This window comes from Hypanus sabinus, chromosome 11 (genome assembly GCF_030144855.1).
Source record: "Hypanus sabinus isolate sHypSab1 chromosome 11, sHypSab1.hap1, whole genome shotgun sequence".
Lineage (NCBI taxonomy): Eukaryota > Metazoa > Chordata > Chondrichthyes > Myliobatiformes > Dasyatidae > Hypanus > Hypanus sabinus.
Window position 1 is genome coordinate 64,573,779 of NC_082716.1, and position 22,866 is coordinate 64,596,644.

Consider the following 22,866-nt stretch of genomic DNA (forward strand, 5'->3'; position numbering starts at 1 on the left):
GTATTCATTAAGTACCTGTGCTACCTCCTCTGACTCTGTGCACGTCTCCACTATCGCACCTGATTGATTTTATTCTCACACAGCTCACCCTTTTGCTCTTCACATACTTGTAGAATTCCATGGGGGTTTCCTTAATCCTGCTCACCAAGGCCTTCTCATGGCTCCTTCAAGCTCTCCTAATTTCATTCTTAAGCTCCTTCCTGGCAACCTTGTAACTTTCTGGATCTCTAAGTGTACCTAGTTTTTTTAACCTTTCGTAAGCTTTACTTTTCTTCTTAACTAGATTTTCTACATCTTTTGTACACCATGGTTGTTTTACCCTACCATCCTTTCCCTACCTCCAGTAGAGGCATTGGGTTCATTGTCTGGCAATTCCATTTCCGACTCCGAAGTGTGGAGAAGCATTTTGTTTCTTCCATAGATGTTGCCTGGCCCGTTGAGTTCCTCCAGCATTTTGTGTGGGTTGTACAGCTTTAGATTGCCTCTGTCCTAAATGTCAATTCTTTCCCTTTGAAAAGCCATGTGATTTCTAATGATCTGGGGGAGGGCGTTCCTCTCAGTCCCTTTGCTTCATTTACTTCCCTGTAAACTACCCCATCTCAGACACCAATCCACTCCCCCTCCACCCCAATCCTCCTTGCACAAACCAAAGTTGATTTCCAGTAGCCAGTACTTACCAAAAGACTTTAGGAGGTGGAAGAAAACCGAAGGATCTGGGGAAGCCGATGGGGACACAGGAAAATCATGTAAACAGGGCAGGAATATAGAATATATATAGAAATATAGAAAATATAGAAATGTTTATCAAATGCCATTGATCACATAATTTGCATAACTTTCTCTCTTATTTTTATTCAGAATTTGCAAAGCAAAATTCAGTTGAAGCCCAAGTGTTTTCAGAAGCTATTCAATTCTTCAGGCAGGAGAAAGGTCACTATGGGTCCTGGGAAATGAATCATGGTGATGAAGTGTTGGTAAGTCAATAATGGGCATTAAAGGATGTCACTTGCTGTGTTCCTGCAACTTTAGCTGTGGTCTCAGATAACCATATAACAATTACAGCACAGAAACAGGCCATCTCGGCCCTCCTAGTCTGTGCCGACGCTTACACCCACCTAGTCCCACTGGATATAACCGTAATGTTCTTCAGCCCATTGAAATCATGATGCATTTTGTAGTACAATGAATAGATATTAAGTATGATGAGAGTATCTTATTGCTTGAGGTAAATAGGACATACTCTATAGGGGTTAGAGGGCCACAGAATCCGTTGAGATAATCGTAGACTTAAAATTTTGTTATATAACTGAGAACTCAGACCCTGTGCATCACCCGTTGTGCAGATTCTAATTCAAATTTACACAAAAGTAACTGATTTTTATCCTTTCTCTAGCCTGACATTGACCGGGGTGGTGTGGTGAATGCAATTGAGCTGATTTCAGCTTGATCGTGTTGAACTAATGGTAGGTCAGGCCTGAAGTAGGTCTTGGTTAGGAAGAGTCTGAATGGAGGAGCAGGTTTATGCAAGTTGAGCAGGTGGGGAAGCTGTCTGGGCCTCCAGTAACATTTTTCCATCAACACAGGAGTACTCAACCAGCCATTCTGGTATCGTGGAATTAGTGAGAGAATGGAGCTGATAAATGGATGATAGCAGTAACGTTGGTGTGGGGTTGAGGTCGGTAAGTAGTTGAGGTTTAAAGTGTCTAGACTGGATTACACTGCATCATTTAGGAGTTACGAGGAATAATTGTTGATGCACTTGGGTGATTTCAGCTGCCATTTGATGACAGTAATTCAATGACGAGAATATACTCAATGTGATGGAAGTCAGGTTGTGATCAGAGAACAAAACCTGGGTGTGCAAATGAACATCCTCTTCTGTAGCTGTAATGGAGATGGTGGCCTTGGCAGGAAGAGTCATCACACTAGATTCTGCGTGGATGGGACTTGTGTACTGACGTGCTATTCCATTATTTTCAAGAATTTATTCAGGGGTCTCAAGTGGTGGGGGGGGGTGTGGGAACAATAAAATAAAAATTAATCACAGCATGAAATATAATTCAAATGATTGTTTAGTAAAATAATAAGGGAACAGTGTCTTATTAATACCTATCAGGCAACATTTGGGGCAGTTCTTGGTACTGAGTCATTGTAATTAATTTAATGTGCTCTTTGCACCATCTGCAGGCTAGAGGCCACTCCTCATTTTTAATAGCTAATGTGATGAAATTAGTAAAGGACAGTGCTCCTTTCTTCATATAGTTCTCTTGGGTCTGCTGATAGTTCTTGACATGGAATGAGCTCAGCAAATGAACAAAATTGTCAATTGAACTCTAAACCTGTAATTTCCTCTTGTAGATCCTAAGCAACCTGGTGATGGAAGAATTGTTGCCTACCCTGCAGAGTGATCTTTTGCCAAAACTGAAGGGGAAGAAGAATGAAAGGAAGAAAGTCTGGTTCAGTGTACGTACCTAACTGTAAATTTCACAATACTGGAATCCGATTAAATACACAGCAATAACTGACAACCAGAAAAGCAAATCCTAAGCATACCCTTAAAATTACAGTTGATTCTTCTACAGGAGGTGAGAGGTTACTTTTGTTCTAGCAGCAGAATCTGCTGCAAATAAGCCCGAGACTTTCTGCTGAGTGAGTGACTGTATTTGCATTTATTAAATGCCTAATGACACCCAACTACCAATGAAAAAGTGCAACAAACAGATTCTGCGGTGCAAGCTTATTTTATATAATGTTGATCATGCAATAAATGTAAATTGTCCTTGACAGTGGCAATAACCTATTGCTCTTCTTCAAAGTAATACAGTATTATTCATCTGAGAGAATAGAAGGGACATGGTTTAATGTATTGTCTTAAAAATGACTCTTGACAGCCTGTGGACACTAAATGCTATACTGTAATGTCAGCCAAGAATTTTGTGCTCAGATTTCTGACAGGGAATTTAATTCATTGCTTCATGAAATAAATGTAAAGTGAGCCATGGCATATGACCATAAAACACAGGAGGCCACTCAGCTGATCAAAGTTCAATGCAAATCTATCTAAGTACATATGTGTCACCATATGCAACCCTGAGCTTTGTTTTCTTGTGGGCATACTCAATAAATATAAGAAATACAAGAGGATCAATGAAAGTACGCTCCCAACTGGGCAGACAACCAATGAAGCAAAAGAGAGTGCACCTTTCTTCAACTGTGCAAATACAAAATGAAAAAAAATCAAACAACCATAATAAATAAAGAATCAATAAATATTGAGAACTTGAGTTGAAGAGCCCTTTAAAGTGAGTCCATAGGTTGTGGGAACTGTTCAGTGACGTATTGAGTGAGGTTGAGTGAAGCTGGGTTCAAGACCATGGTCTTTGAGGAGTAGTTACTGTTTTGAACCTGGTGGTATGGATACTGAGGTCCCTGTAACTGGCAGCAGTGAGAAGAGGTGGTGGGGATCTCTGATGATGGATGCTGCTTTCCTGTGATAGTGTTTTGTGCAGTTGTGCTCAGTGGCTGGGAGGGCTTTATCCATGATATTTACAGTCATCACTCCCAAAAAGGTCATCAGAGTCATGAATACTCAGTACTACAAGGAAGGAGATCGCTTCACAAAACGTTTCGGAGAACACTGGAGCAGCCAGGTTATGGAGACAAGGGTCTTTTAAATTAGCTTCATTTCCCCAAACATTTAAAACTCAGCATGCTGAGGGGAAAAAGTGCTAGTGTAAATCAGGAAGGATGGAAGTGATGTGAGTGGAATTTAGTGTTTCAGAATACAGAAGTTTGCACTTACAGCAGGATGAAGCATGTTTAGCGTGGAAGACAATTAATATATTATACAGATGTGTTTTTCTAATATGTTGATCTCTGTGCTTTATTTGTATGAATTAATTTGTTTCAGGTTAACATTTTCCCCCATTTAAACAACCATTTAAATCAAACTCTAGATCCAAACTGTAAGTAACTACAGAAATCCCTTTCTGTTGGCTAATACCCTCTGTGTGGAACATCGCCAAACATCTCCAGAAGTCCATATAAACTGCACACATAAACAAAAATGTCCTGAGATAGTGGACGGAATGCTATTAGAAAGCATCTTAAGTCAAAACAGAAAATACCAGAAATGTTCATCTGGTCGGGAAGCATCTGTGGAAAGAGAAACAAAGTTAACTCCGCATATCCAAGGCGGTGATGATGAAGGGTCTGGAACTGCAAATGTTAATTCTGTTTCTCTTCTCACTGAGTGTTTTCAGAATTTAATGTGTTTTTATTTCAGACCTTTGACATCCACAGGTGTTTTTTTTCCCCAAAGCACCTGAAATTTAAGACACCACAGCAACTTAAATTTTGGATGAAGAGTAACGGTGATAAAGTTGTAGCTGTATGAAGACTGTCAACATTCAAGTTTACATGTTTGATTCTTGGCAGTCTGAAAACTTGAGCCCGCTACATGCTGAAGAAACATTTTATCCAATCTTTCCAACCCACACATCAGCAGTGCTCAACTGTACCTCATTTTCCAGGGACACTTTTGATAATTTGGTGGAAAAGCTTTGGTGTTTTTTTATTACAGATTGTGGAAGATGCTTACAATTTAGTACAGACCCATCTGACTGATGGTTTGCAATCCCTGCGTGACGAATGCAAAAAAACCAGCAAGGAACTGGAGGGGGTAATTCGCTCAGATATGGATCAGATCATTGCTTCAAAGGAATTCACAGCCGGAAAACTTAAAGGTGAATATAGAGAAACAAACCCACACACTGTCCACATGACACTCAACCTATCACTGTAGGTAATGTAATCTTCCCAGCATGCCCACTCTAATGAAGGAAGCTGATAATAAAATGCAAAGCTGAACAAAAAAGTGAAATTTCTCCCTGACTAAAGCAGAATTCAGAAATATTAATCAAACCTTGAAAGCGGATGTTTTATTTGTGACCTATTACGTTGATAGTTAATTAATTCAGCACTGATTGCATTTGGAGCAACCTTTAGCTAAATCCTTTGATAAATCTGAAAGTGAACACCTGTTTTATACTCACCTTAATGACGATTCGCACCAAATATCAACCTGTCTAGAAGGTCTCATTCCATTCTGTTATCAATTTAATTTCTTTAAAAAAAAGGAGGAATAGTTTGGGAATATAAGGACAGCAATAAACCATACAGCTCTCGAGCCTATTCGATAATGTTTACTTTAGCAATCTAGTGACAGTCTTCCCTGTGGCCATTGTTATTATTCTATATTTGTTTAACAGAGGTTTATATCACTTAGTTAGATAGTTTGGCACACTCTGCCCAGAGATGGAAGAATCTGTCTTAACAAACTCCAGATTTTTATGTTGGTTTTCTTACCATTCTGGAGACAAAGCCAGTTAGATAAAGGTAGGGTTAGATTCTGTTTTTGATGGACTGTAGAGGCAGATACGTTAGGGGCATTTAAAAAACTCTCAGATAGGCACATGGACGATAGCTCAATGGAGGGCTATGTAGGAGGGAAGGGTTAAATTGATCCCAGAGTATGTTATTAGTCTTGCTCAACATCGCGGGCCGAAAGACCTGTACTGTGCTGTAATGTTCTGTGTTCTATGTAGTGGAGAAGGACAGGTCACAGGACTCGAGCTCACCTGTTGGCAATGGCCATCTTTAATGAAGTAAGAAATGCAGGGCTGAGAATGAACTCAATTGAATCTCCATGGGGTTTATCAAGTTCTTTTATCCAGCCTTTAATACCCTCAAGAAAATGACAAAAAATATCTACAGCCTATTTAGCAAGGACACATGGTCTACATGGACTTTAGCAAAGCATTTGACAGGGTCCCTCATAAGCAACTCATCCAGAAAGTCATGAGGCATGGGATAAGTGGAACCTTGGCTGTTTGGATAAAAAATTGGCTTAAAGGAAGAAAGCAGAGGGTAGTTGTGGAAGGAAAGTATTCTGCCTGGAGGTCAGTGACTAGTGGAGTGCCGCAGGGATCTGTCCTGGGACCCCTGCTATTTGTGATTTTTATAAATGACCTGGATGTAGAGGAGTAAGTTTTGTGGATGACACGAAGATTGGAGGAGTTGTGGATGGAGCTGTAGGTGGTCAGAGGTAACAAGAGGACATAGACAGGCTGCAGAGTTGGGCAGAAAAATGGCAGATGGAGGTCAATCCGGTTAAGTGTGAGGTGATGCATTTTGGAAGGACAAACCAGAAGACTGAGTACAGGATTAATGGTCGGTTACTTAAGAGTGTAGAGGAACAGTGTGGATGAACAAAGGGACCTTGGAGTTCAAATCCATACATCCCTCAAGGTCGCTGCCCAGGTTGATAGGGTAGTTAAGAAGGCCTATGGGATGCTAGGCTTCATAAACAGGGGGATTGAGTTCAAGAGTAGAGAGGTCATATTGCAACTCTACAAATCTCTGGTGAGACCACACTTAGAGTATTGTGTTCAATTCTGGTCACCTCATTATAGGAAGGATGTGGAAGCTATGAAGAGGGTGCAGAAAGATTTACAAGATGTTGCCTGGTTTGGAGAACAAGTCATATGAAGCAAGGTTAGCAGAGCTGGGACTTTTCTCTTTGGAGCATAGAAGAATGAGAGGGGACTTGATAGAGGTCTACAAGATTATGAGAGGCATAGATAGGGTGGATAGTCAGTACCTGTTTCCCAGGGCACAAATAGCAAGCACCAGAGGGCATATGTACAAAATTAAGGGAGGGAAGTTTAGGGGAGACATCAGGGGTAAGTTTTTTACACAGAGGGTTGTGAGTGCCTGGAATGACTTGCCAGGGATAGTGGTGGAGGCTAAAACATTAGGGGTATTTAAGAGCCTCTTGGACAGGCACATGGATGAAAGAAAAATGGAGGATTATGGGGTAGTGTGGGTTTAGTACTTTTTTTAAGGATTATATGGGTCAGAACAACATGGAGGGCTGAAGGGTCTGTACTGTGCTGTAGTGTTCTATGGTTCTATGGACACTCCCATGTTGCTGAAATGTCACTATTTTCAGTCAGATATGATTCCAAGTCAGGGTGTAGTGGGGTAGTGGGGGTGCTGCACGTTTGCTACTGTTCCCAAAGGCCAATAGTCCATGTACCCCAGGCAGTGGAGATTGTGGGATGGGGCAGGGTGTAGTTGAAAATAATCTTAAACAGGAGTATTGTTGATGCTATTTGCTGCAGCTGCAGTTAGCCAGTGATCTAGAGAGTTCTGGTCGCAGATTGGGTGCTGTGCTAATCAGGGAAGTGGCTTTGTCCTGGATAGCTATCTATAGCTATCGATTGCTGCACCTGTACTCATCTAGTCAAGTGGAGATTACTCCATTACCCTTCTTTTAGGTGTTGCAGCTGCTGTCCAAAGCTGTATTTTCCCTGTCAGTTTTCATGTTACCACTGTTTAATGCTGAGTATCCTAGAACTAACCCAGTGTACTTTCTCCTGAAAACCTCGATATTAGTTGCCTCTGTTCATCCTCAAATGTAGCTCCACTTGCAGGTTTCTACACTTACCTTCATCTTGGAACTGATCCCTTGTCTGTATCAAAATGCTGTAGAACATTTATTCATATTAAAAAATACTTCTTATCCTTAAATGCTATATCTAAGTTTTGTTTTGTGATTGTCTCAGGTAAACTTTCATTACAACACTCTGAGCAACAGAAACCAAATTTTATGTCTCTTGTCCACAACAACAGAGCTTACTGTTTGCTTGACTACTTGGCAATTTCAGAAATAGTGAACAGTTACAATTGATGGTTTTTAAGATAATTGTCCTTTGCGTATTTACTGTGACAGAGAATGATGTTCCAGCACATTCAGCTTCGATTAGTCAGTCACCGGCCTGCAGTCACAGTTGTCCAACTCAGAGGAGCTGCGGAGCGGGGACAAAATGATTGTGCAGAGACAGAGACGATCCAAGAATGAGTAACTTCTCTTTATTTCCCATCAACAGATCAGACCCATGAGTAAAGTTCGGGGAAATAAAATAAGTTGGGATTGATGCAGGGCTTGGGAAAAAATAGAAACAGTAAATTTATATTTCTATTAATACAGGTCCATAGGAAATATCTATAAGCATTAAAATGATGTAATAGTGTTAATTCATATTATCTAACTGTGAGTTCATCCTTGGAAGAGTCTTGGAGAAAAAAGTTATTGTACAAGCAAGCACTTATGAAGAACTGCTTTATCAATCAAATGTTTCAAGTAACAGAATCAGGTTTATTATCACCAGCACGTGATGTGAAATTTGTTAACTTAGCAGCAGCAGTTCAATACAATACATAATCTAGCAGAGAGAGAGAAAAAAATAATAATAAATAAAATAAAACATTATAAATAATCAAGAAAATCGATTATGCATATTGAATAGTTAATTTAAAATGTGCAAAAACAAATACTGTATATTAACATAAGTGAGGTAGTGTCCAAAGCTTCAAAGTCCATTTAGGAATCGGATGGCAGAGGGGAAGAAGCTGTTCCTGAATCGCTGAGTGTGTGCCTTCAGGCTTCTGTACCTCCTACCTGATGGTAACAGTGAGAAAAGGGCATGCCCTGGGTGCTGGAGAAAGTGAACGCTGTGTGTCTTGAGAAAGGGTTAAAAATCCCAGAGAAAAAATATTTACAAATGGACAAAACGATGAGGTGCAGAGTTACTGAATTGGAGGGACTCTTTGTTTCAGCGACGGTGACGGAAACGGCTGAGCAGTGCTGTGTTGAGAACATCCGACCCTACCTGGCTTCTGTCCTGGAGGAGCTGATGGGGCTGGTCAGTTCAGGATTCAGCGAAGTCCGCGCCCTCTTCGAAGCCGAGGTCAATGAGTTGAGCCCAAAGTATCAGAATGCTGAGGACGAAGACAAACTGAAGGAGGTAAACTTTTCCATTTGAATCTCACCCACTTCCTCCATGCCCGAGGTTTCCTTAGTTTACTTGCACCTCCTGCATTACCATTCTCACTGCCCCACTTCCCACAGACACCTTTTGAAGTTGCTCTATACTGTTACTAGTTTCATTTATTCCGTTGTATGTAAAGGAAAGACACTGAACTGTGTCTGGCTGGTTCACATGCCAGGCAGCCTTGTCGCACAGGCTCACTATCCTGCATCCCCACCACTGAAGAACAGAGAGACAGGGAAAGCTAGGAACAATGGACTGTTTCGCTTGATCTCACTAGTGGCGACATTGCAGGAATCTATTGTTCTGCAAGGACAATTGATCATAGGATTAGAGTTAGTCAACTTGGATTCATGAAAATGAAATCCTGTTTGACACATCTGTTGGCACTTATCAAAACTGTAATGAGTAGAGTATATCTGACTCTGCAGCCTATACAGGGCCATTCACAACATTGTAGATAATGTGCTAGCTTGGACTGTGAGTTATAGACAAAAACTGAAAGTGAGAATAAACATGTCACTCTGTGTTTGGTTACTAATTAATGGGGTCCTGCAATGTTCAGTGCTGCCCCTATCCTTTGTAGAGTTTAGAAGAAAGAGCAATAATTTCATTGAAATATACAAATTTCTTACAGCACTTGATGAGTAGTTGGAGGAATGGTGTTTCCTTCGGCTAGGGTTCCAGAATCAGTGGGTCATTGTCTGAAAATAAAGGATTGGCCAGCTAGGACTAAGAGAAGAATTTTTTTCATCCAAAGGGTAGTAGGTGTTTGGAATTCTGTATACATTCCATTGAAAATCTTAACCAGCAGATATCACTTAGTCTTGTCCACAATTTCAGCTTTCCACTACCCTGAGTTTTGAAAAAGTGCTTCTTGATTTTACACTGGACCTTAATTTTGCAACAGTCCTTTTGCTATAGGTTCAATTAGTGAGTATTTTCATGGCACTTGGCCAAGTGGCTAAGGCATTCATCTAGTTATCTGAAATTGCTAGTTCGACCCTTGGCTGAGACTTGAGTATGTGTCCTTGAGCAAGGCACTTAACCACACATTGCTCTGTGACAACACCAGTGCCAAGCTGCATGGGTCCTAGTGCCCTTCCCTTGTACAACATTGGTGGTGTGGAGAGGGGAGACTTGCAGCTTGGGCAACTGCTGATCTTCCATATAAAAAACCCCTGTCCAGGCCTGCGCCCCGGAAACTTACCAAGGTGCAAATCCATGGTCTATCGAGACTAACGGAGGCCTACGTTTTCAGGGCTGTTCTGGGGTTGTTGTAGGAGTCACTGAGATAGAAAATCAGACATAACTTTGATTAACAGTTGAACTGCCTAAGAGGCCCAGGTGGCCCATTCCTACCCCTGCTCCTAATGTTTACCTTCTGTTTCCCTAACCTGCCATTTTGATATTCAGATTCTCAACTTGTTGGGAACATTCTACAATGGGCAATGGTCACAGTAAAGTATAAAACTACTTAAGCTCTTTTGAACCTAATAGTTATTCAGAATCAGTCCAGTCAATCAGGACTGAGATAATTTACCAGAGATTAGGCTCTGGACTTCTCTATCCAAGGGGTTGTATGTGGAGGCTTAGTAATGGGATAATCAAGAAAGGGATCAATATATTTCAGATATTTCAAAGGACTGGGGTTTGGACACTAAAGCAGTGTTAAAGTAAACAATCAGTCATGATCTTACCGAGTGCAGTGCACGTATGAGGGGCTGACTGGTCACCCCTTGCTTATCTGTCATTTGTTCTAAAGCTTTCTGATTATCATCAAGAGCCTCAATCTTTTTACGGTGCTTCCTGTTCAGTTACTGGTTGACTGTCTTCCTTTTCCTCAGGACCTAGCCCAGCTAATGAAACTTCCTTTCAATGCTGTGAAGATGCAGCCTTGCTATAATAAAGTCAGCCCTCTTCAGGACCAGCTGCAGGAGCTGAAGAACCGCTTCAAGTTCACCAATACGCTGTGGCTTGTTCAAACCACTCAAAACTTCATGCAAGAGGTTTGTAACAAAAAGGTTTATAACCTTTGAACACGATCAGGTTACCAAAGGGTTTCTTTCATAATCTACTTCAGTTGTATGAAAATGTCAATAATTATTCTCTGTAACCCAAACAGAAAAGAAGTCTTTTAAAATTGATTCTGATATGTCATAATACTGGGGGCTGTTCAGATATCTACATGCTGTGGAACATGACACGTTTGCCAATGGTATTTCATGCATCAGCAGAATCATAGTCTATGATTTCCTTTTATAATAAAAGGCATCAAAGTCTCTATTGTAGCATTCCTATTACTGCCCCCATAACTTCAGTGAAGACAGCATCATTGAAAAGAACTTTTTGGGAGACTTTTGCAATCAGAGTGAGAGAGAGATAGCAAGGCAAAGTTAATTTGATTTGAAAGAAGAACTTCCATTGACAGTCAGCAACCTGGAATAAATAGAACAGATGAAAGTACAAGTTACACATATATGAGTGGAGAGGATTTTGAAGAATATTGAGAATCTTGAGTTTGCTTTACAGGGGCCTGGGGAGTGGGGAAGGAACGGAAATAATGGGTCCCTTTGAAGGAGAGTAATCAGGTTGCAGGATTTTGCATTGTCCTGATTTATAAATGGAAGGTCAATTTGGAGGGGATAAGAGAAAGACAGAGTATCAGCAACAGAGGGTAAGAAGACCATGAACCAATATTGTTTCGAATGTGGCTTTGACGATTTAGAGCAGAAGGTTTAGCCTGGTGGAATGAAATTACAAAACTGGTTACCCTTATTCAGCCAGGGTGAGTAGACATGGAAGTGGTTCACATTTGCGTAGACACCTAGGTATTAGCAGGAGAATAAAGAATAACTTTCATATTGCCATTCTTCAGTTTACACAATGCCACGTCTCTTGCTTGCACCTAAAAGTTTAATAGATAAGATAGAGGTAGGAAAGTTGTTTCCATTGGCAGGTGAGACTAGAACTAGGGGACATTGCCTCAAGGTTCAGGGGAGAAGATTTAGGACAGAGATGAGGACAAACTGTTTTTCCCAGAGTGGAATACTCTGCCCAGGGAAGCAGTTGAGGTTTTTTCAATAAATATATTTAAGATACAGTTAGATAGGTTTTTACATAGTAAGGGAATTAAGGATTATGGGGAAAAGGCAGGTAGATACAGACAGATCAGCAATGATCTTATTGAATGGCGGGTCAGGCTTGATGGGCCGGATGGCTTACTCCTGCTCCTATTTCTTATGTTCTTATGTTATGTATTAATGTTCTAATGCCCTTCCCTTGGACAACATCGGTGGTGTGGAGAGGGGAGACTTGCAGCTTGGGCAACTGCCTGCCTTCCATAAAAACAAACCTTGCCCGGGTTGGTGCCCTGGAAACTTTCCAAGGTGCAATTCCATGGTCTATCGAGACTAACGGAGGCCTACAATGTTATGTACTATATTATATGTTTCTAATATCTGTGGTAGTTATAAAATGAGCAGCTAACTTTGATTCCCATTTAATTTTTCCTTGATTTGAATATTTTCCTCAGCTGATGGACAATGCAGTCTACACTTTTGAAAAACTGTTGAATGATTCACTGGCGAGCAAGACGTCAAAAACCGTAACCTCCATTGAAAAGGTTAAGCAGCGAGTCTTAAAGGTAATTGAGTTGTAAAGAGGCAAATTCTGTAATTGTAATAATATTAGAGATGGTTTAAAATGGATTCCAATTGCTGTGTAGTACTTTGAAATTTGATTGAACGTAATTATATTAAAATATAAGTTAATCAAGTAAACTACTGAGCACCGAGATTATGTTTTTGATCTGTGGGATGCCACAAGTGCATAAATTTTCTGCAGCATTGATCCTTGCTGAGGAGACCATTGTGTCTCTGGCCTGCAGATGGCAGCAGACTAGAAGGAATGACACGCTCTTGTCCAGATGGAAACATGGGGCTGTAGAAATTCAAGGAAAATAAAAAACACAAAATGCTGGCAGAACTCAGCTGGCCAGAGAGCATCTATGGGAGGAGTTAAACCGACGTTTCGGGCTGAAACCCTTCATCAGGAGTGAAGTAACATGGGATGGTTGAGGGGGATAAGAAGTGGGGGGAGGGATAAAGTAGAGAGCTGGGAAGTGATAGGCTGGAGGGAAATGGGCTTGACTTCTTAGGTCAGGGAGCACCTGTAGAAGAGAAACACTGTCAATATTTTGGGCCAGAATGGTGAAGGCTCACCTGTGGAGCTAATCTGTCGAGAGGATGTATAATGGAGCAAGGGAAGATGGGAGATGAAACTGCAGAAAATAGAGGTTGCTGAAAATCAACATTTTTCTGCTTATCAGTTACTCAGGAAATAAACTTGCCCATGGAAGAAATAAAGTTTTGAATCACTAGATGTATGACAGAATTCAAAATATTAGCTTAGGTAAATTAAATTGGCTTATAATTGTCACATGTACCAAGAGTACAGTAGAAACCTTGTCTGGCATCAGTTCATACTGATCAATTTATTACAACAGCGCATAGAGGTAGTTAGTAAAAGGTAAACAATAACAGAGTGCAGAATAAAGTGGTACAGTTACAAAGAAACTACAGTTCAGGTAGACAGCAAGGTGCAAGGTCACAACCAGTGGTTTGTGAGTCAATGAATCCATTTTATCAATACCAGGGAGTCATTCAATGGTCTTGTTACAGTGGGTTAGAAGCTGTCCTTGCGCCTGGTAGTAACGTGCCTTCAGGCTTTTCGTATTGTCTCCCTGATTGGGGGGGTGGGGGAGTGATGAGAGAATGACATGGATGGAGGGACCTTTGATTACACTGGCTGTTTTAATCGAGGCAGTGGGACGTGTAGACAGAGTCCGTGAAGGGGATGTTGGTTCCCATGATGTGCTGAGCTATATTTGCAACTTTCTGCAGGTGTTTAAAAATTGATGCATTTTGGGGTCAGTGGGACTTGGTAGTAAAATTAAGGTCCAGTCTAAAATCAAGAAGTACTTTTTCAAAACACAGGGTAATGGAAACCTGGGATTGTGGAAACAGGTTTGTTGGGTCAGATTTTCAATGGAATGTATAATTGGAATGGGCTTAAGGTACTGAATAGTCTATTCCTGTTCAAGTGTTCCTGTGTTAATCATTTGCAGAGTAATCTGTGAGATTAGAGAATGGAAATGGTGACGATGTCATCTTGCACAAATTTTCCTGAAATGCAGATTTGTAAGATCATAAATGCACATCAGGTACCCAAAATTGGAGTGAGTCAATTAGAGGTTAATTTGCAACACTAAAGGCTTTTACGTTAGTTTTGAGATTTCTTGTTAGTTTCATTTACAACTGGTGGCATTTAGACATCCATGGGGCCAGTTCTAAGTTATTAATCCTCTTGTTCCCTGAACCATTTTAACTACGGCCATAATTTTCTGGATGGGGATCCTAATGCCTGGGCGATTCACCAAGGGAAACCCCATGGAGAGATGCAAGGTAGCACACAAGACATTTTATTTATTTATTTATCTATTTGTTGAGATACAGGGTGGACTAGGCCCTGCCAGCTCTTCGAGCCAGCCACCCAGCAATCTCCCAATTTCATCCAAGCCGAATCACAATTTACAATGACCAATTAACCTACCAATTGGTACGTTTTTGGACTGTGGGAGGAAACCAGAGCACCCTGAGGAAACCCATGCAGTTATGGGAGAATGCACAAATTCCTTACAGGCGGCGATAGATTGCTGGTACTATGAAGCGTTGTGGTAACCACTATGCCACTTCTGCCTTCCATCTTCATTTCCTCACACAGATCTTTAACTTCTTAAAAGAATGCTTATAATTGTGCTTGATTTCATTTAGAATGGGTTATCTTTAATATAGAATGAAAGTTTAGGTGTTAATGTTTAAAACGAGTATTATTAAGTCGGTTTGTAATTCTGCTTTGTGTGTGCCATATTTTGAGGTCAAATAAAGATTTCAAATATTCTCTCTGCCAGCAATACGACCATGACAGCAGCACGGTCAGGAAGAAGTTGTTCCAGGAGGCCTTGGTGCAGATTACATTGCCAACGCTGCAGAAAACATTGGCACCAAATTATAAGCGTGTAAGTGACCCAGGAAAATGAAATGATTGCATTACATTTGAGTAATAAATAAACAATTGAGTATTATGATATGAAGCGGGTAATTTTCCCACACTCCAATCTTACAACATTGTTTCATTTGAGACATGGAAGCTCACATCCACATTCTAGACCTCAATTTCTTGGAATGGAAAATCCCATCTAGTAAGCTTTTATACTGGTATAAGAATCACATTGGATAAATTGGATTACAGAAAGTGGTTTTCTAAACTGTTACTTATAAAATCTTTGCAAAGAAGGCCTTTTGAGGTACTACTGTACTAACACTTGAACTTTTACCTCATGAATTAAGCCCTGCATGAAAAACGGAGTGCAGAATTTCAGCCAGTCGTGTTAAGCTGGATCTTAGTCTTAAAGTTCAAAGTAAATTTATTATCGAAGTATATATGTGTCACCATAATACCCATGATTCATTTTCGCAGGTATTCACAGTAAATACAAAGAAACATGAAAGAGTCAATGAAAATCTACAAAGATGGACAAACAATGTGAAAGGACAACAAGTTGTGAAAATACAATAAGAAAAACAAAATAATAAGAACAGATAAATAAGCAAATAATATTGAGAATGAATTGTAGGGTCCTTGAAAGTGAATCCATAGGTTGTGGTATTCAGCCTAGGGTTGGGGTGAGTGAAGTTATCCCCTCTGGTTCAAGAGCTTGATGGTTGAGGGTTAGTGGGAACCTAAGGCTCCTGAACCTCCTTTCTGCAGTAGGAGGAGAGCATGGCCTGGAAGGGGGGGTCCTTGATGATGGATGCTGCTTTCCTGTGACAGGGCTCAGTGCAGTGTGCTCAATGGTAGGGAGGGCTTTACCTGTGATGGACATGGCTGTATCCACTACTTTCTGTAGGCTTTTATTCTTATTTATTCTGATCGTAAACCACCCAGAGCTGTTAGTTCTTATACTTGGATGCAGTGAGTCCCCGGCAAATTAACTAAAGATGTGTAGTGAAGTCCAGTAACAGGCTGGCTCTGTATTGATAACTTGTGAGGCCTTTACCACCACACTCTGTGGTACACAGATTGAAAGTCTGTAAAAGATTTTGGTATTAACGAATACTCAAAGTCACAGAAACAATACAAAAGTAAAAATGTTAAAATCAGGAATGTTAAAAAATGTAAACACTAAATGTTTAGCTCACTTAAAAATAGAAATGTTTAAATTCATTGGGTTCATTTATATTAAAAGTAAATCCCTTTCTAGATGTCTATCTTTCTGCACTATTTTCCTTCCTAATCAAGCAGGCAGATTGATCTACTTACCAAGAGCAGGCTATGCATGGAGTTTTCCGAGTGTAAATTCTGGGAAATCTAATTGTACCCTGCTGGCTCTTTGGAGACCATGAGGAAATACAGGATCCCAGCAGATGCTGGAATCAGGAGCAACAGATAAACTGCTGGAGGAACTCAGCAAATCAAGCAGCTTCCATGGAGACAAAGAGTGGTAGACATTTCAGGTGGAGTCTGGGATTGTAGAGGGAAAAAAGCCAGTGTAAAGAAGTGAAATGGAGGGATTATTCAATAAAATTCTCATCTTTGTTCATGTTCACCACTGTTAAGCTATGAAGTAGAAGCCCAAGTACTAGCACTTCATCAGGAAGGAAAATATAATCAGAGAGAAGGAAATGTGCAAGTAGACAGTTTATGGGGATGAAGAAAATTTAGCGTGGTGGCTAGCACAACACTTTACAGGTGACCTGGGTTCAATTCGGTGCAGACTCGAGGGGCCGAATGGTCTACTTCTGCACCTATTGTCTATTGTCTAATTCCCGCCACTGCCTGTAAGGAATTTGTAATTCTCCCCGTGACCGCGTGGGTTTCATCCAGGTGTTCCAGATTCCTCACGCAGTCCGGTTGGCTGGTTAATTGGTCATTTATAAATTGTCCTGTGATTAGTCTCCCAATAAATTGGGGGATTGGTGGGGGGCATGGCACAAAGGGCCAGAAGAGCCTATTCCACACTGTATCTCAATAAGTAAATGAACTGATGCCAGACATTATCGCTACATCTTCAGAAGACATTAAAATTACACCAGAGTTAACAAACTTAAGTTGGTTCTCTGTAATTTCTTTTACCGTCAGTAATTAAAATGTGAATTTTCTTAAATAGTATTGTAAACCAATTAATCAGGCATGATTGAAAACTATGGTACAAAGTAATAGATATCACTTCTTAATATGTAATATACTCCCTCCATCGTTTAAAATAAATAGGTTAAAAACTTGAAGTACATGGCTTGAGGATTCCTACCCATTAGTATCTGGTATATTTATTTTTAAAATATCTTGGATTTTCAGGAGTTAAGAAGTGGTTGTATCGATAAGTTTCATTTTCTTTTAGAATATTGAAATAATAAAATGACATTAACTGGAAGGAGAAAAATGGAATGAGGTTATGTTTTGAACTTTCCTCCATTCCTTGCTCAAGTAGAAGAAATTAGGAGGTTTTCAGCATATTGGTCAACGTTGTGCTTGTGGAATAAGTTTGAAGCCTCGGTGGGAGGCTTAAAGTGGACTTTTTAACAGAGAGCTGAACATATGCTTTTTTTTCTTCATGAACAGGAGCTCCAGAAATTTGAGCAATACATCTTTGCAGATTATACAAAACTGGTGCAAGTGGAGAATATCTATGAAGAAATTTTACTTGACACCATTATCAAGGAGGTGATCAAAGGTAAAGAACGCTTGCATATGTGTTGATCCTAGAAAATGACCCAGTCTTCAGATTAGCTGATAAATTTTAAACAATTAACAGTTAAAGTCAGTCTTGAAAACAATTACAATAAAACCCCTGCCCTTTTGTAAATTTACCTGTAGATATATTCAACAATTTTTCACTTTCGTTAAAGAGAGAAAAAACATTGTGGCAAGTGTTCTTCTCACCTGCTGAAAACAGGTAAAGGTAGGTAGGGAGGCGATGGTTTGATGCTGTGAATTGGCTGCTAGGTATCTAGTAAACAGCTCAAGCATCATGCCAAATTTCTCATTGAGGTTTCTCACTAATTTCCTTCCTCAGCCTTTGTATTCAGCGACACCTCCAGAATAATTTCCATTGTCCATTTCAACTCTACCTGCTCTGTCTTCATGGAGCTGTGTGCATTGCTTCCCCTACCTCAGCTCTTCCTCTACAATACTTCTCCAGCTGTACTCTCAGCCACCGTTGACTTCGCCATTGCAAATGGCCTCACAGCTCACATTTTGTTTATCACAAATAATGCCATTGTGATATTGCAGCAACAAGTATCCCCATTTCTCCACTTCTCTGCTTCCATTGAAACCTTTACCTCGTTTCACTTTAGTCCTTCGGCCTGGAAGAGCCGTCATCTGTGTTCCATAGGGTCTGAGGAATGTAGATTTCCACTCATGGTGGACCACTAGATAACATGGTGGTTCGGTTACAGGACAAGCAATCTTGGAGCTTGGACAATGAACCAAGCTCAAATCCACTATCGCAGTTAAGGAATATAAATTCAGTCCATGAGGTAAATCTAAACGGAAAGGATACATCAGCAATAGTAATCGTGAAACTATCTGCGCTCCTCTGTTTCATTAAAGGCTTTTAGTGAACAGAATCTGCTGCACTCACTCAGCCTGACCCATGATACAGAAGACACACTTTAATATGGATGACCTGTTACTAACCTCTGAAATGACCCAGGGAAGTATTTAAGAATAAAATTGAATGGCCTATACTGAATGTACCTTAGACCTAGGCACCAAATACAGACAAAATTAATGTCAACCCAGCAGAGCACTCCCCACTAACATTTGGGGATGTGCTAGACTGTAGAGAACTGCCCCAAAGGATAATCAAGCTACAGCCTCAGATGCACAGAATCATACACTATAGTTCAGTGGGTTTCAGACGTTTCCATCATGATCCCTGGATAGGTCCCATCTCACCAGCAGGGGTAGCACTCTCTGGAGCTGGAGATTGCAGGAAAGAATGGTATGTCGTGGAAGTGCGAAGGAGAGGCAAGCGGGTGAGGTGGAAATGTCATTCTGATTCCCAGTCACTGTCCTCAGTCAGCAAATGAGTCCGTTCTCTTTCATAACAAACATTGTTTGGAAGAAGCATTAGGATCAGTTCCCACCATCTCACGTGACACTCTCTTGAAACTAAATTGCCAGTCTTTCGTCATTGCTGAAACTCCAGAAACTCACAACCTAATAACATCGTGGGAGTATCTTAACAGAGACTGCTCATCACCACCTATCAGTGGTAGTTAGAAGAGAAAATTTTTAAAAACGTCCTCATCAGAAACACCCTGAAAATGAATCATTAAATTAAGAAAGGGCATAGAACATTCTTGGTGGGGACTCTCAATATCCAATATGTGATAGTGAACACTGAATCAGAATCAGGATTAAAATCACTGGCATATATCATGAAATATGTAGTTTTGCAGCAGCAGTATATTGCAATATATAACAAAGAAACTATAAACTACAATAAGATATATATATATATATATATAATTAAGAGAATAGTGCAAAAAGAACAAAAAAAGAAAAAAATAGTGAGGTAATCTGGTGGTGACAGGGAAGGAGCTGTTGCTAAAACGTTGACTGTGTGTCTTCAAGTTCTTGTACCTCCTCAATAGTAGCAGTAAGAAGAGGGTATGTCCTCTGTAATGGGGGTGATTGATTATGGATACTGCCTTTTTGGTGCGTCGCCTTTCGAAGATGTCCTCAGTGCTGGGAATGCTAGTGCTCGCGATGGAGTTGGCTGCGCTTGCAACTTTCCGCAGCTTTTTCTGATCCTGTGCAGTGGCCCCTCCATGCCAGATGATGATGCAACCAGTTAGAATGTTCTCCACAGCACATCTGTAGAAATTTGTGGGAGTCTTTGGTGACATACCAAGTTTCCTCAAACCCCTAATGAAATACAACCCCGATCGTGCCTTCTTAGTAATTGCATCAATATGTTGGGCCCAGGAGAGATCTTCAGAGATGTTGACACCCAGGAAGTTATATCTGGTCACACTTTCCACTTCTGATCCCTCGATGAGGACTGGTATGTGTTCCCTTGACTTCTCCTTCCTGAAGTCCACAATCAAATCTGTGGCCTTACTGACATTGAGTGGAAGGCTGTTGTTTCAGCATGACTCAACTAGTTGATCTATCTCTCTCCTAATGCCTCCCTCATCACCATCTGAAATTCTGCCGTCTATAGTTGTGTCATTGGCAAATTTGTCAATGGTATTTGAGTTGTGCCTAGCTACAGAGACGTGTGCATAGGGAGAATAGAGCAGTGGGCTAAGCATGTATCCTTGAGGTGTGCCAATGTTGATTATCAACGAGGAGCTGTTACTCTCGATCTGCACTGACTGTGGTCTCCTGCTGAGGAAGTCAAGGATCCAGTTGCAGACAGAGTTTCAGAGACCCAGGCTTTGGAGTTTACTGTTTAGTACTGAGCGTATGATTGTGTCAAACGCTGAGTTGTAGTCAATAAACAGCAGCCTGATGTAGGTATTGCTATTGCCCAGGTGATTCAAGGCCCAGTGGAGAGCTGGTGAGATTGCATCCACTGTAGATCTACTGTGGTGATAGGCAAATTGCAGCAGGTGCAGGTCCTTGCTTCAACTGGAGTTGATTCTGATCATGACCAACCTCTCACAGCTCATCACAGTGGCTGTGAGTGCAACTGGGCAATAGTCATTGAGGCAGCTCACTCTGCTCTTCTTGGGCCCTGGTATGATTGTCACCCCTTGGAAGAAGGTGGGAACGTCTGCCTGCAGCAGTGAGAGATTGGTGTTCTTGAACACTCCCGACTGATGGTTGGCACAGGTCTTCAGTTCTCTATCAGGTGCACCATCAGGACCTGATGCCTTATAAGGGTTTACCCTCATGAAAGATGTTCTGATGTCAGCCTCTGAGACAGATATCACAAGGTCACCAGATGCTGCAGGGATTCGCACAGGTGTCATTTTATTCTCCCTTTAAAAGCGTATGTAAAAGACTTTTAGCTCATCTGGAAGTGAAGCATCACAGCCAATTCATGATGTTAGGGTTTGCCTTGTAGGATCCTTGTGGATATGGTCTCATCTTCAGAAAGGTTCAAGCAGCTCAAAGCTAGGTGTCCATGAGGAACTATTGCTGTCAACAAAATGGCTGTATTCCGTCACAATCTGGAACCTCCCATCACAATAATGGCTAATAATTCTTCATTTTCAACTTTCCATGGCCTAATGTTCTTCCCTCCTTATCTCTGTAATCTCTGGTTCTCCAGGTCTTTGAGATCTCTACATCCTCCAATTCTCACACTACGAATTAATGAATGTATTTACTCTAGTCATACAGGGCTATTAAATTCCCTCTTTACCTCTCTATTTCTCTTCTCTCTTTATGGCATAATCTGTTTCTTCAACCAAGCTTTTGGTTATCTGCCCTGATATCTCTAACTGAACCTCAGTGTCAAATTTTGATCAATGATGCTTCTATTAAACAACTTTGGAATGCTCTCCTATACTAAAGGCATAAGTTTTTTTTTGTTTTTAGTTGCCACATTGAAAGTAAAGATCCTGGCTGAAGGTGCAGGTGAAGGGCACAAAATATCATTAACTTTCCAAACTCCTTGTCCTTTCCAAAATCCCTGGTCAGGTCATTGCCTTCCAAACCTGCCCACCTTTACAGCAATATTGTATCTGAATCTCTCCATTCAGGATTACCTTCTCCCTACACTGAAGTAGACATAACTCAAGTCACAAATCGCATCCTTTGTGACTCTGATGCTGGTGCTCATCAAGCTTTTTGTATACTTGGCCACACTAATTCCCCATTCACCAACTCCAGTCACAATCTCTGATGTCCCCTAAATTAGCCTTTCCCTTCATTCCCGTCTGACTGATCTGATTATAACAAAGGCTCCTTTATCCATTTCCATATCTTTGGTTTTGAAAATCTGCAATCGTGACCACTGAATTGTTCTGTGGAGATGGTCCTATCTTCAGACAAAATTAGAAGCTCAAAACTAGGTAGCTATGTGGTATTGTGGCTGTCAGCTTGCCACGGTGTCCTCTCCATCATCAGTTATACTTCGGTGACGCCATCTGAAGCCATGTGGTCAGCTTCCACGTGTATGGTGCTGACAACCAGCTCAGCCTCTCCATTAGCTCTTATTCTGATCCTGTTTATTGGACAGGTTTTCTCCAGTCAGACACCAGCACTTTCTTTGGCTCATACACTCAGTCCTTTGCCCCTGTCTGGCCTTTGTCTCAGACCATAACAGATAATGCGTAATTCTGGCATCCTGTAGACCACAAACAGCTTATGAACCCTGATAAAGTGGCCACATACTTCCAACCCTACAACATCGCCCTTTCTCCCTGCTCACCTCAGCTTGCTTGTCTTTGAAACTTATGCCTTTGTCAATTCAGAATTGACAACTGTAATGCATGCCTGACTGGCATTCCAGCTTCCACTGTCTCTAAACTTCAGCTGTAGAGACTGCTGTTTCTATCCTGTGATGCCTTGTTCATCCCAAACCAGAAGCCTCCGGTAGCGGAGAATGCGGCAGCTGCACTGCTCGTGTAAACCAGTAGGTTCTGCTGCTGCTGCGCAGGGAAATGTGATCGAAAACATATTGTCATTTGATGAATGAAATGAAGGTGGCTGCTGTAGCTGGTGACCTCTGTGTGCCTCCGAAGCCTCCTACCACATTACTGCCAAAAGGCCGTGCACCTGCTGTATTTGCAGCTTCCAGTCACCAAGCCTCAAGCTTGAAATTCTTATTCCTTTCGTGACATCCTCTCCCCTTTTCCTTGTAACCAGAGTTCTGATTCTGGTCTTTTATGCAGTGCACAGTCGGCATTTCACCTTGTTGGGCACATTTTTAGGAACTTCCTCCCTT

General features: G+C 41.0%; 1 protein-coding gene across 2 annotated transcripts in view; it reads left to right on the forward strand.

Annotated features, from left to right (window-relative positions):
• The window catches only part of niban1a (niban apoptosis regulator 1a), a 141,864-nt gene that overhangs the window by 111,175 nt on the left and 7,823 nt on the right, over positions 1-22,866 (forward strand). For both annotated transcript variants that reach the window (XM_059984521.1, XM_059984520.1), the window contains exons 6-13: positions 859-974; positions 2,359-2,463; positions 4,583-4,745; positions 8,683-8,870; positions 10,742-10,903; positions 12,430-12,540; positions 14,866-14,973; positions 17,577-17,688. In XM_059984521.1, the coding sequence (XP_059840504.1) occupies positions 859-974; positions 2,359-2,463; positions 4,583-4,745; positions 8,683-8,870; positions 10,742-10,903; positions 12,430-12,540; positions 14,866-14,973; positions 17,577-17,688 (1,065 nt within the window). The remainder of the gene's footprint in view (positions 1-858; positions 975-2,358; positions 2,464-4,582; positions 4,746-8,682; positions 8,871-10,741; positions 10,904-12,429; positions 12,541-14,865; positions 14,974-17,576; positions 17,689-22,866) is intronic.